This window comes from Salvelinus namaycush, chromosome 34, assembly GCF_016432855.1.
Source record: "Salvelinus namaycush isolate Seneca chromosome 34, SaNama_1.0, whole genome shotgun sequence".
Classification (NCBI taxonomy): domain Eukaryota; kingdom Metazoa; phylum Chordata; class Actinopteri; order Salmoniformes; family Salmonidae; genus Salvelinus; species Salvelinus namaycush.
The window spans coordinates 20490008-20504523 of NC_052340.1; the positions used below are offsets into that span (position 1 = coordinate 20490008).

At 48.3% G+C, this 14516-nt stretch overlaps 1 protein-coding gene across 3 annotated transcripts in view; it reads left to right on the forward strand.

The window, feature by feature from the left end:
- Nucleotides 1-14516, forward strand: part of bcas3 (BCAS3 microtubule associated cell migration factor) — a 317356-nt gene that overhangs the window by 54121 nt on the left and 248719 nt on the right. For all 3 annotated transcript variants that reach the window (XM_038973748.1, XM_038973750.1, XM_038973749.1), the window contains exons 13-14: nt 1024-1117; nt 14127-14260. In XM_038973748.1, coding sequence (XP_038829676.1) covers nt 1024-1117; nt 14127-14260 — 228 coding nt within the window. The remainder of the gene's footprint in view (nt 1-1023; nt 1118-14126; nt 14261-14516) is intronic.

The following is a 14516-nucleotide window of genomic DNA, read 5'->3' on the forward strand; positions in this document are numbered from 1 at the left end:
TGATGGCATTGTTTTCTTGCCACATCACTCACCTAGTTTGTTGACCCCTTTGTTGGAAGTGGTGACCCCTCTTTAACACACACACACACACACACACACACACACACACACACACACACACACACACACACACACACACACACACACACACACACACACACACACACACACACTCACACTCCCTCCTCCTGTATAATAGGTTTACTCTCCAGAGGTAGCCCCAACACTTTCTCAGTTTCAAAGGGCTTCAGCAGGCTTCCCTCACAGAACAACATTGTGTGCCTCCGATGTAATAAAATGGGTCTGGTTTATGTCACCCCTTTTCCTTGTTCTTTTCATTTTTCTCCTCTCTCTCCCTCCAGTCCAGTCTGGAAAAAAAGGCTCAGTTGATCTTGGAGGTTGTTTTGTGTTTGGACTGACTCCTATTAAAACTAATGCAACGCTAGACCAGATTTATCACTATGAGACCGACCTCTCTCTCCCTCTCTCTCAATCTCTCTCTCTCCCGATCGCTCTCTCTCTCTCTCCCTCACTCCTCTCCCTGTCTCTCTTACTCTTTCCCTGGACTCATGTCTGGGCTTAGTTATAATCTGTTCAAGACCAGAGACGTTTACACGCACACAGAGCCCCTGGTCTGAGAACAGAATCATACTCAGCAGCACTGTAATTCTTTTGAACAGTCGGAGGACTTTGAGCTTAGCTACTGGTCTGAGATCAGTCTTTTGTCATTCCAGTCTTAGTTGTCATGCAGCACATGGAGACAGATGGCGGGTACAGTGCTGCGCTGACAGTGTAGAAAGAGAGACCGAGAGATTGTAAACAAGCCTCTCTCTGGTGTTAATTTGGATGATTGCTAATTACATCCACAAGGTGGCAATGCTCTTTACCAGTAACATATTCATTCTCCATTATTTTACTTACAGCAAGAAGCTACAAGAAGTCCATGTGTTAGAAGTTGGAAAGTCCATCTCTGTGTAGATTCTGTGGTGAATGTCTCTCTCTCTCTGTCTGTGTTCGTTCCAGGTCCTAGTGAGTGAGGACTCAGATGGAGAGGGAGTGGTGGCCCACTTCCCAGCCCATGACAAACCCATATCCTGCATGGAATTCAACCCCAGCGGTAAGGAGACAGCTCACTGCAACACACACACACACACACACACACACACACACACACACACACACACACACACACACACACACACACACACACACACACACACACACACACACACACACACACACACACACACACAGGCATACACACAGGCATACACACCAAAAGTATTTATTTTGGATGTAAAGAAAGCTAATCCGAAAAGGCATAATTCGAAGGCAAATTTGGCAATCCATCCGTAGTGAAGAAAGTGAGTTGAGGGAGGAACAATTTTAATGTTAGTGTGAACCCACATGAAGGGAACACAACCTCCCTGTCCCCGTCTTATCCTCTTCTGTAGGACTCCAGGGTGTGTCCCCGTCTTAACCTCTTCTGTAGGACTCCAGGGTGTGTCCCCGTCTTAACCTCTTCTGTAGGACTCCAGGGTGTGTCCCCGTCTTATCCTCTTCTGTAGGACTCCAGGGTGTGTCCCCGTCTTATCCTCTTCTGTAGAACTCCAGGGTGTCCCCGTCTTATCCTCTTCTGTAGGACTCCAGGGTGTCCCCGTCTTAACCTCTTCTGTAGGACTCCAGGGTGTGTCCCCGTCTTAACCTCTTCTGTAGGACTCCAGGGTGTGTCCCCGTCTTAACCTCTTCTGTAGGACTCCAGGGTGTGTCCCCGTCTTATCCTCTTCTGTAGGACTCCAGGGTGTGTCCCCGTCTTATCCTCTTCTGTAGGACTCCAGGGTGTGTCCCCGTCTTATCCTCTTCTGTAGAACTCCAGGGTGTCCCCGTCTTATCCTCTTCTGTAGGACTCCAGGGTGTCCCCGTCTTAACCTCTTCTGTAGGACTCCAGGGTGTCCCCGTCTTATCCTCTTCTGTAGGACTCCAGGGTGTCCCCGTCTTAACCTCTTCTGTAGGACTCCAGGGTGTCCCCATCTTAACCTCTTCTGTAGGACTCCAGGGTGTGTCCCCGTCTTATCCTCTTCTGTAGGACTCCAGGGTGTGTCCCCGTCTTAACCTCTTCTGTAGGACTCCAGGGTGTGTCCCCGTCTTATCCTCTTCTGTAGGACTCCAGGGTGTGTCCCCGTCTTATCCTCTTCTGTAGGACTCCAGGGTGTGTCCCCGTCTTATCCTCTTCTGTAGGACTCCAGGGTGTGTCCCCGTCTTATCCTCTTCTGTAGGACTCCAGGGTGTCCCCCCGTCTTATCCTCTTCTGTAGGACTCCAGGGTGTGTCCCCGTCTTATCCTCTTCTGTAGAACTCCAGGGTGTCCCCGTCTTATCCTCTTCTGTAGAACTCCAGGGTGTCCCCGTCTTATCCTCTTCTGTAGGACTCCAGGGTGTCCCCGTCTTAACCTCTTCTGTAGGACTCCAGGGTGTCCCCGTCTTATCCTCTTCTGTAGGACTCCAGGGTGTCCCCGTCTTATCCTCTTCTGTAGGACTCCAGGGTGTCCCCGTCTTATCCTCTTCTGTAGGACTCCAGGGTGTCCCCGTCTTATCCTCTTCTGTAGGACTCCAGGGTGTCCCCCCGTCTTATCCTCTTCTGTAGGACTCCAGGGTGTCCCCCCGTCTTATCCTCTTCTGTAGGACTCCAGGGTGTCCCCGTCTTATCCTCTTCTGTAGGACTCCAGGGTGTCCCCCCGTCTTATCCTCTTCTGTAGGACTCCAGGGTGTCCCCCCGTCTTATCCTCTTCTGTAGGACTCCAGGGTGTCCCCCCGTCTTATCCTCTTCTGTAGGACTCCAGGGTGTCCCCCCGTCTTATCCTCTTCTGTAGAACTCCAGGGTGTCCCCGTCTTATCCTCTTCTGTAGGACTCCAGGGTGTGTCCCCGTCTTATCCTCTTCTGTAGGACTCCAGGGTGTGTCCCCGTCTTAACCTCTTCTGTAGGACTCCAGGGTGTCCCCCTCTTAACCTCTTCTGTGGGACTCCAGGGTGTGGTGGAAAGGGCCTATGAAGTGGGGATGTATGTATCTGTGTTAGAACAATGGTAGTCAGTGGGGCCGGTGCCTGAAGGTGCATCCTCTCACCTGCAGTCAACACACAATGGAAATGGCTCCATCAAGTAGGCCCTGCAGTGACAATGGCACTTCATCCCACAGTGGGAGAGTGACAACAACCGTGCATTAATATGTGAAGACACACACCGGGGCACTCCCTTTGTGTTTCTGTGACCACACTCACTCACAGTCAGGCCTTAATGTTGGTCTGACACCAGGTAGACAGTCTTAGGTGTGTGAGGTGTTGAATTACTCTCCTCACAACAGAAGAGAGGTTATGTTGCTCTCCTCAATTGCTAACTAGCATTAGTACAATGACTGGATGACTATGGTAACTGCTAGCATGCTTGTACATACAGTACCATAGACTTCCAGCCGTTGCGCTAACTCTAGTTAGCATTGGCTCACAAAACTACCTCCAAACTTCCTTCATACTGGATGCAGAGACATAAATGTTATCTGTGAGTTCATCTGACTTTTGCTTAATTGCCAAAATCCCGAAGTATCCCTTAAAGGAGAGCGATGGAGAGTGGGTGCTTGTGTGTGTGTCTGTTCCAGTTTTACCCAGAGTGCCGCTTATACTTCCTGACCTCAATCTACACCAAATGATTTTGCTCTGGCGTCTTCCCGCCTTCATGGATTGTTCTCCCCGGAAATAAAATCACCACATGGTGTGTGTGGAGGAGCAGCTAATAAAGTAGCTGCTGAGTGATGGTGCTTACTGTGACCTCCAGTCTCTGGTAGGAATCCTTCACATGCCTCTGGCCTCTGCTTCTGACCTGACTAGACTGCTCCCCCCAGGGAAAAGGGTTACATTTATTACACACACACTTATTTTTAGTAACACACATTCACCACCTTTATACATGAACTAAGTGTATACCTTTATACACATACACACCCTCAGTCAATTACTTAAAAACATATAGACTAAACCTTGCACACATTGACAATGCGTGTGACAATTAATCCCCAACACGCACACACTGATGTATTTCATCTTCACATGCACTCACGTCACACACAAAGCGCACAATCACTCTGACATGGCACACACAGTAATCACCCACATATACATAGCGTGCTCTCCAAGCAGGTAAATACCACATTTAATTTAGGATTGTTACTTGGAGGTTTAGCAGAGCTGCTGTTTGGCCATTACAGAACAACTCTTACCTCTCGTCATGTCCTCTTGCCCTGGCCTGAATGACCTGTCCAATCTGTAGGGGGCGCCCTTGGTTTACCTTGACTACCTAAAGTTGACTCAGCGACCTTTGGCCTATAAGTGTGTTTGTGTGAATGTGTGTGTGCGTGCGTGCGCCTGCGTGTGTGTGTGGAGCTGGATTGATCAGGAGATAAAGCAGGGGTCCCACCGCTCTGGCTAACCGCTCAGCGACAGGCCAGCAACCGTGACCACCTTTCATCTTTACGACCATACCATAGAATAAAAAGTACTGTCAATAGTAACACACTGAATATACAGAGTGGCTACGTCCTAAGTGTCCACTACAAACACAACCCCCCCTCCCGCCACCTGTCAACTTTACTCCCAAATCACCACATGGGTGCGTTACCACCTCATTTATGCCAGCCCAAACCTGATGAACCTTAAGTGTTTTGAATTATGATGTTGTCAGGGTACCCCGAAAAGTAAAAGTACCCCTAAAAGCCACATTTCTTTCTCTTTTTTTCACCTTAACGAGGTCAGGGTGAAAATGTGTGTGTGTGAGCAGCAGCGTAGTCCTCCACGCTGTAATTTAGGAGCCTTTCATCATTAAGCCTCATGATCAAAACAACTGCCACGTTGGTCTCTAAATCCGCCTGCTTTAGAGTATCAGAGAGCTAGGGGAGCCCCTTGGTCTTGATTGCAAGTCACCCAGGATTGCAGGCCAGTCTCGGCTTGCTCTGAATTAACTGCGCAGAGAGAGCAAGAGAAGAAAACAAAGAAAAACCTCTCACTCTACCCTAGGTCCTTCAGTCCCATGGCTCCTTCTAACAGTGGTCAAGTCAACCCCAAAAACCACCAGAGTCCGTATGAAACAATGCTATGACTCGACAGCTCAGTGACTGGTCCTGGAAAGCCCAACAAGTCCAACCCAAGAAGCATGATGTAACAAACCCCATAGAACTGCTTGTGTATGTTGGAGTGACTACACAGACTGCGGAGTGGTTATGGGGTGACTGGTCTGGCACCCTGTCCTGGCTGTGTGGCGTTCAGAGGTTCTATTCCTAGTGGTGTAATTAGAGGATAGGATGCTGCTCTGTTGAAGGCAGTTGTGAAGCTACACATACCCCCTTTACCAGCTGTAAGCTGTTTTATTCACCTCCCTCCTCTCCTTCACCCTTTCACTACAGCCCGTCTCTCCTTCACCTCACCCCTCGTACGTCACATCATCTTGACTTGATTATTAGCTGAGATGCCCAAGGTTAAAATGACATGACTGTTTTAACGGTAGGGCCTGTGAAACGGTGTGTGTGGAGGGTGGTTTGATTAAAGTGTGATGGCGTCAGTAAGGCTGTGTGCAGTGTATGATTAGGTGGTGGGACATGAGACACTCTTCCCTTTCTCTCGCTGTCTGTAATTCCTCTCAATCACGCCACTGATAAGAATCTTGGAATTTGTTCCTCCATGGAAGATTAGTTCAGCGTTGCTCGCTCATTTACAGGAGCTCAACCTCCCAACAGCTCTTAAAGAGACACACACACACACACACTGAACCTAAACGTCTTGTTCAATAAAAAAACAATGTTACTATTCTACAAGCTTTATTGGCTCACCTAACTAACCTCACACCTCTTAAATATCTACAAAGCCTTGGTAAATGAGGCTAGAACTCATCTCCAGTCACACTGCATAGCCCAGTAAAGCCCAGCCCATACTTAGTAACACATCATAATGAATAGCCTAGTGAATAGATAATAGAAACATGGAAAGTGCCAAGCAGCTGTGTGTCATGATGAAGAACAGTCACTGTGGTGTCATAACTCCTTACACCTCATTGATGTGTGAGAGAGAGTCAGGCCTTCACTCCAACACCCAGCTAACCCACACCACATATGCTGAACACGATGGAAACACCCCGCAGAGACTGCCTCCACACCCTCAGCCCACTCATTTAGCCTGCAACGAGTTGTCTATACACAGCTAGCAATTAGCACTCCCCTCGTGGCTGTATCTTCACATTATGTGAAGTGGTGCTTTTTATTTTGTCGCCTTTTTGACCACTCTCATTTAGCAAGATGTGCAGCTGTGTTTGAGTGTGTGTGTTTTACCCAGTAGTAGGGCTGTCCGTCCACCATGGACCGATCACAGAGGATTAAACCCAGAGGGGGTTAGCCAGTCGCTGGTGCCCTTTCCTGCCCCGACACACACGCATCTGCCGATGCCACGCCCAGGGAGTCATGGCTTCAGTAAAGTGCACTGTCCTGGCTGCATGAGCTCCATGTCGTAATGGCATTATGTAAAGCTGATGATCTATAGATTTTTCCCCAGCGAGCTCTGTTATAATCAATGTAATTCTCTTCCTTTCTCTCTCGGTCACTCTCACGTTCTCTTTATCGCTCCCTCTGTCTCTTTTATATCCCTCCCTCTCAGTTTTGAGCTGTTAAAATCTCCCAGGGTAATGATTTTGTATATTCCCACTGTGACTGTCTACTGTCTGTCCAACTGCAGCCAGCCTGCTAACAAACTATTGTGCTTTTTTAAAAAGAATGTAGCTGCATACGCCTTCCTGGGTCAGTTTTATTTTGAAGAGGTCGTCTACAGTACTGTAATGAAAGGCTACAGAAATTGGATACATAGCTGTAACAGTTAATTGTCCTCTGCTTTTGCGTACAGTGTGTGTCTGTATATGGTGTGTGCGTACAGTGTCTAGTGTGTGTGTGTACAGTTTGTAGTGTGTGTGTACAGTGTGTAGTACATGTATAGTGTAGTCTTAGTGCCTGATAAATTTGCAGAGCCAACAGTCCTATCCTCGTATCTATCCTTTAGTGCAGTCATCTGTATGGCCAGTTGGACGTCGACCTCCCTTTAGTGCAGTCATCTGTATGGCCAGTTGGACGTCGACCTCCCGTTAGTGCAGTCATCTGTATGGCCAGTTGGACGTCGACCTCCCTTTAGTGCAGTCATCTGTATGGCCAGTTGGACGTCGACCTCCCTTTAGTGCAGTCATCTGTATGGCCAGTTGGACGTCGACCTCCCTTTAGTGCAGTCATCTGTATGGCCAGTTGGACGTCGACCTCCCTTTAGTGCAGTCATCTGTATGGCCAGTTGGACGTCGACCTCCCTTTAGTGCAGTCATCTGTATGGCCAGTTGGACGTCGACCTCCCTTTAGTGCAGTCATCTGTATGGCCAGTTGGACGTCGACCTCCCTTTAGTGCAGTCATCTGTATGGCCAGTTGGACGTCGACCTCCCTTTAGTGCAGTCATCTGTATGGCCAGTTGGACGTCGACCTCCCTTTAGTGCAGTCATCTGTATGGCCAGTTGGACGTCGACCTCCCTTTAGTGCAGTCATCTGTATGGCCAGTTGGACGTCGACCTCCCTTTAGTGCAGTCATCTGTATGGCCAGTTGGACGTCGACCTCCCTTTAGTGCAGTCATCTGTATGGCCAGTTGGACGTCGACCTCCCTTTAGTGCAGTCATCTGTATGGCCAGTTGGACGTCGACCTCCCTTTAGTGCAGTCATCTGTATGGCCAGTTGGACGTCGACCTCCCTTTAGTGCAGTCATCTGTATGGCCAGTTGGACGTCGACCTCCCTTTAGTGCAGTCATCTGTATGGCCAGTTGGACGTCGACCTCCCTTTAGTGCAGTCATCTGTATGGCCAGTTGGACGTCGCTGACGCTGTCCTACTGTTTGTCCAAGACGCTGTAAAACCACCGCTGCCTGCTCATCTGCCTGCTCGCCTGCCTGCTCGTCTGCCTGCTCGCCTGCCTGCTCGTCTGCCTGCTCGCCTGCCTGCCTGTCTGCCTGCTCGCCTGCCTGCCTGTCTGCCTGCTCGCCTGCCTGCCTGTCTGCCTACTTGCCTGCCTGTCTGCCTGCTCGCCTGCCTGCCTGTCTGCCTACTTGCCTGCCTGCCTGTCTGCCTGCTCGCCTGCCTGCTCGCCTGCCTGCCTGTCCGCCTGTCTGCCTGCTCATCTGCCTGCTCGTCTGCCTGTCTGCCTGTCCCCCTGCTCGCCTGCCTGTCCCCCTGCTCGCCTGCCTGTCCGCCTGCTCGCCTGCCTGCCCACTGCAGCTATTTTTATGGTGTTTCCATACTAGGTAGTAAAAAGCATCTGCACCGTCTTGGGACGTCAGGGCCTCAGACCTGGGCTATAAAACCTCAAGGAGATCAGAGAGAGGAAGTGCAAAAGAAAGAGAGAAATAGAGATGGAGAGGAAAAGAGAGAGGGGAAAAGAGAGAGGGCTGGCTAGGCCAGAGACCAACCGTACTCAAGGTCTCAGTGGAGACTTCAGACCACGCTCCAAACCCCCTCCATCCCACACAGTCCATCCACCTCAGGCTCTGCTGTTGAGTCATCCACAACCCACACACACAACAACACGCAACGCTGTGGAACTTTTTATAGTGTGGTGGGGAGGTTCTGATCTGTCCACCCTGATTTGATTTGGGGCTTTATGTTTCACAGAATTGAAGTCCACTTTGTGGACATACTGTATTTGGTGCTGTGTTCACAAGATCCATTAAACAAAGACACATTGTTCGAAGAGCCTCTCCCCTCCAAAACCCCCTTCCGTCGCCGGCAGGCACCACAGACCAGCGTGATACCTTATCTGCGGTAGAGAATGTTTGAGGGGATTCATTAGTTAACAGAAACACTCTGAGAAATAAAAGACAACATTTAAATGGAGGTTAGAGATTACAGCCCACTGTCTGTTTGCAGGGAAATGGATTAAAGCTTCTCATCAGTCATCTCTCCTTCCCTCCCTCCACAGTCCCCCTCTCTTTATCTGCAGAGTCTGACCAATTTGTTTGGGGGCTTTTAAACATGACAACAAAAGGCTGCTGTTATAGCCTGCTCTTAGCTGCTGGGAGAATGTGTTTTATCTGTCTGCCTGTTATGACCGAAACCAAGAGAGAGGCAGGAATAAAATAATAAGGGTGTCCCCCAAATGACACCCTATTCCCTATATAGTGCACTACTTTAGACCAGGGCCCATAGGGTTATTAATGAACCATGAAGTGAGGTTTAGTCATGATGGATTTAGGAATGTTTCGTGTTTGTGGTAGAAGAAGGTGCAAACTTCACTTCATTTAGGCCAGAGAAGGGAAGTAGGGAGGGAAGTACAAAGATGTAAATGTTCCATGCGCTGACGATGGATTGAGAATGATTGAATTTGCAGTACATTCAGCACACTAACAGAAGGCGCTAACGTCTCTTCATTTGTGGAGGAAAGTGTGATATGCAAGCATTCCATAATTGTGGCGATAGTTTGAGTTCTTTTAGTTGAACAGAGTGGTCTGACGGTATAAGGATCTGGCTCAAATGGCACACTATTCCCTACATAGTGCACTACTTTTGACCCAAAAATATATATATGGTGCACTATATAGGGAGTAAGGTTCCATTTGGGACGCTGGCTAACTCCAACATCTCACTTCTGCCCCCGCCATGCTTCATGAACTTGACCGCGGGCGGCACACTCCTCCCTCTGTGAGTCGGTGTGACTTGAAAGCGGCAGGTTTCACCTTGTAAAGAACAGGAAGAAAGAGTCAACCATCTTAATATTAAGCTAATTGCAGCCTGTTGGCGATGGTTAGTCAGCCATTTTCAATCTATTCCTATCTGAGAGAGAGGGAGAGCTGCACAGCTCGCTGGTGGTCTGGCTGGGAAGCAGAAAGAAACACACTCCTCTGTTTCACTCCACCGTAGATCAAATGAACCATAACGTTTTTCCTCCCTCTCTTTCTCCCTCCATCTCTCCCTCCCTCCTCCGCCTATTGGTTGGATTATGGATGTGGTTTATGGAGTTAAGAGTGTTGGAGAAACCAGTCCAAGCCAGAGCGGCCGCAGCAGTGTCGCACTGTGCCATGCTCTGGTCTCATCTCCTCTGGTCGGCTCTGTGCTCTATGGGTGCATCTCAAATGGCACCCTATTCCATATTTTTATTAAACCTTTATTTAACTAGGCAAGTCAGTTAAGAACTTATTCTTATTTACAATGACGCCTACCCCGGCCAAACCTGGACGACGCTGGGCCAATTGTGCGTCGCCCTATGGGACTCCCAATCACGGCCAGTTGTGATACAGCCTGGATAGTGCACTAATATTTATTTTACCTTTATTTACCCACGAACGGACCCTTAAGGTTAGAAAGAAGAAGAAGTAGTCCGCACAAGAGCACAATACAATAACGACATTAAAAAGAATCACAATGGTCAATAATGGTATCTTCTGTCAGAGCTTTAAACTCAGCAAGCGATACCCTCAAGTCTTTTGCAAAATTATATTTTTCTAATTTAATTCCCTGGGCTCTGGTCAAAAGTAGTGCACTATGTTAGGAATAGGGTGCATTTGAGACGCATACAATATCCCTTCCTAGTACCCAACACAAATAAAGCTCCTTACCCATCTACATAATACTGTAAGGCGTTCCCGGTGGTGGTGAGGGCCAGCCCTCTCACCATGTTCCTCCCCCCACCTTGCCCGTCAGCCTGATGGAATCTGCACTGGTCATCCCAGTGGTCACGAAGGGCAGAGACAGGGTTTCATTTGGAGACACTCAGCCAATCCCTCCATCCCTCCATCGAGCTTTAGTGTGATTCATAGCCCAGTCACGATGCCAAGCCCTGTGCCACTCAATACAACATGAACAGCAACAGGCTCAGTGAAAGAGTTCATTAAAAAAGGGCCCACTTGACTATGATGGATTGAACAGGTTAAGCTTCAGAAGATTTCACTTTTCGCCTGTAAAACATTGACAACTTATTGACCGCACGGTGACCCTTTGGGTGAGTATTAGCCTCCCATCCCCCTCCACCTCCTATCCTGGTTATCTTGATGTGGGGCGGTGAGGGAGAGAGAGGTAGAGACAGAAATGGAGGGAGGGCTGTAGGGAGGCTGGCCTCAGGACCCAATGAGTTCTGGCCGGTCTGGTCTGAGTGTGCAGCTTTGATGTCAGTCTGTCATGCCGGGGCCCACTTCAGCTTTTACTGCGCCCCTGTGTGTTTTCCACCACTATCATAAACACCTTGAAAAGCCCAGCACGGACACAGCCGAGAGAGACCGCCACACACGGGCACAGAGTACACACATACACTGACAAACCCACACACAGTCATTAACTGACACACCACACACATACTTAGTCACACACACATACACACACACTGTACACAGACAAATGCGTACACACACTGCCTGGCCGTCTCTCATAACCAGCCCCACCGCCAGCCCTGAAGACAAAGACTCCATATGATGGATACTCTCTCATTTGCGTGTTTTGCTCATTTGCTCAGAAGTGTATTCATCTCCTACACCAGAGCCGACCAGAGCCGATTCCCCAGTGTCCTCTCTCTTCTTAACGTTTTCTAGCTCCACATGGTTATAATTTGACATTTCCCCATTTTCAAAGGTTCTGGAGCCAAGTGTTGTTAATTAGAGAGGGGACTAGTTTTGTTGCGGCCCTTTGTGCCGCCAAGTGGGAGACATCATCACTGACTGCCCTCCCTCCGTCTCTCTCCTCATCTGCTTTTGTCCAGATAAAAGAGCCCCAGCCACTTTGGAAATGAAACATCCTTGCACTATTAATGGGATTGAGCAGCTGTTTTCTGTTTATACATTTTGAGACGTGACAGAAAGGCTGCAGCAAAACAATACGAGAAGTGTTGGTGCACAGTCCTTCTTTCCAATGAAGAGGGAGCGTGAAAGGGGGAGATGATATTTATGGAAGTGATTTTATAACGCGCTCACTCGCAGCCAGGCAGCGCCACGCAGACGCACGTCTCATACACATGGCAAGTTAGAGGTTCTCTCTCCGACCAGTTGCTGTGTTTGTGTGTGGCAGGACAGGCAGCCCGTTTTCATACAGAATGTTGTAAATAACACTGATGCCCAGAGAATGGGGAGGTTGAGGTGTTTATAAATAGGACGTGTCAAACGGAGCTCCAACAGATTCAGGTTTCCAGCGGCAGCGGGCTGCTCTCACACCGCCGACTAGGAACACTGCTTTTTAATTTGGGCTTCCCGCGGCCTAACCGACTGACGCCTCTCGGCGAGGGCCTGTATTTCAACAAGGCCACAAAAGCCCCAACCATGGGCGCTTCCACACCGGCCGGGTGTACAGAGTGTACCATCAGCAAGAAGTCATGTCCTGGCCAGCCTCTCCAAGCCTCATTTGTCAAAGCCTGTGGCGAGCCAGCCAGGGAGGGAGGGAGGGAGGGCGACGCGCTGGGCGGCTTGGGCCATGGAGGCAGAAGAAGAAAGGAGGGAGAAGAGGGTGGCTGGGTGAGGGAGAGAGGAAGCTCCCAGATAAACAGAGTGCAGCGCCTTAACTCCTAATCACCCTTCACTTCCGTTTCCAGACTCTATAATTAGAAGGGCCCTTCTTTTCCATGTATTCCCAGTTGACGCAAAGGGTTCTTGTGGCTTGGCACCTCATTTGGGGCGTGGGTTTAGTTTATGGTAAGACCCAAGGCCCTGCGCTTCCAGCTTTGGTTTGGTCTTTAGTTCTGATACAGCATGAATAGCTTAACCACCGTCTAATGCCTTGCCTGCTCTGGTTTTCTGTTTTTTCTTTCCTTCCAATATCTCCCACTTTGACCCCTTCTCTTCGACTCCCATCACTTTTACTGTGTCCCTTCTTCTCCTCACCTCTGTACCTTGCCCTTTTACATGGCTGCTGTTGGATAAAGGTGGAAACTGGCTCCATCCTGAATGGCACCCTATTCACTGGGCCCTAGTCAAAGTTGGGCACTTTATACGAAATAGGATGCCATTTGGGAAGCAATCTGTGAGGTCTAAAAGCAGTGTGTGTGAGCGCATCTAGCCTACATTCCTTTTTCTGCTTCATCCCTCTTGCATCTGTCACTGGATTATTTTCATCTCGTCCCCTTCCATCCTCCTCTTTTACCACCCAATAAAGACTGCCTACTAATTACAAACTTATTTCAACCTCCGCAGAAAATGTCCAGCGAAGGAAAATCACTAAATATTCTCCTGTTAAATTATGGCTGTGAGGATTCGGATTTGGAGGCTTATAAGTAAAAAATTCAGCACAATTTCTCGGATCACACACTTTTTAGTTTATGCTAAAGGAATAACATTTTGAGTTATTGCACTTTTCTGTTTTTGGTAGAAATATGAAGGCTCTGTCCTGCGCTGCCTGGGCTCTGGATTTGTTCTGGTTTGGTTTGTTGAGTGTGTTGTTTACAGTAAAGACCTATGCTTTCTGCAGTTTGACAAACTTCAAATAAAAAGTCTAGAAATGAATGGACCTGTCATCGGAGGTTACACATGAACTGGGCTGTGGTCATGTGTTAGGACACACACTCCTCCCAGTCCCTAGAAAGAAGACATAGTTATAAGGCTATGGTTGTGACTGGAGAACAAATTATAATGTGGGGTATAAGCAAGCGTTTTACAACAGTGACCAATGATATCTGGTCTGTTTTTTTAATAGGGTGGTTTGTTTGTTTGTACCGGCATGGTGGCACGTATATGTCCCATTTTGAAGGAGTTGTCGGGTTCTACATGGTTCAAACGTTTTATTAACAACTAAATACATCTGCCCAGTTTGACTGAAAGGTTTCTATTCTATTGCTTTGTATGCGTACTAATAAATATCAACGACTGACATTTGTGATTTCTACAGTACATTTAATCTCTGTATTGGCCAGTACAGTACTGATCTGGATAATATTCTGAAATATTTCATACTGGGTTTGGAGTTGATTTTTATGACTGTTGGAAATTAAACGGTTATGCGCAATATACTAAATCCTCCTAAAATAACTCTTGGATATGAAGAATGTGCTCTACCAATGGTTATGTATTACAGTGTGTGTGTGTTAATGTCCATGTGGCTCTGTCTCCAGGTATGCTGCTGGTGACTGCAGACACCCTGGGCCATGACTTCCATGTGTTCCATGTCCTCACACACCCCTGGGCCTCTAACCAGTCTGCTGTCCACCACCTCTACACACTGCACCGCGGAGAGACTGAGGCCAAGGTAACACACACACACCTACTGTGTATACACACCTAATATTCATCATGCACTCACTGACATCTCTGAAATCGTTTGATATAGGCCTACTTATCCCCTGTAAATAATACATGTTTTAGTAATTTAACATTGAGATGGTTTCTGAACAGGGCCACCCCTAGCTGTTTACTGAGTGCGCTCTGGCAATAGCATCTAAACCAAGCCTTTGATCCTCTGTACTGTATGTCTGCCTGTGTTGTGTCTAAACACTGTCAAATAG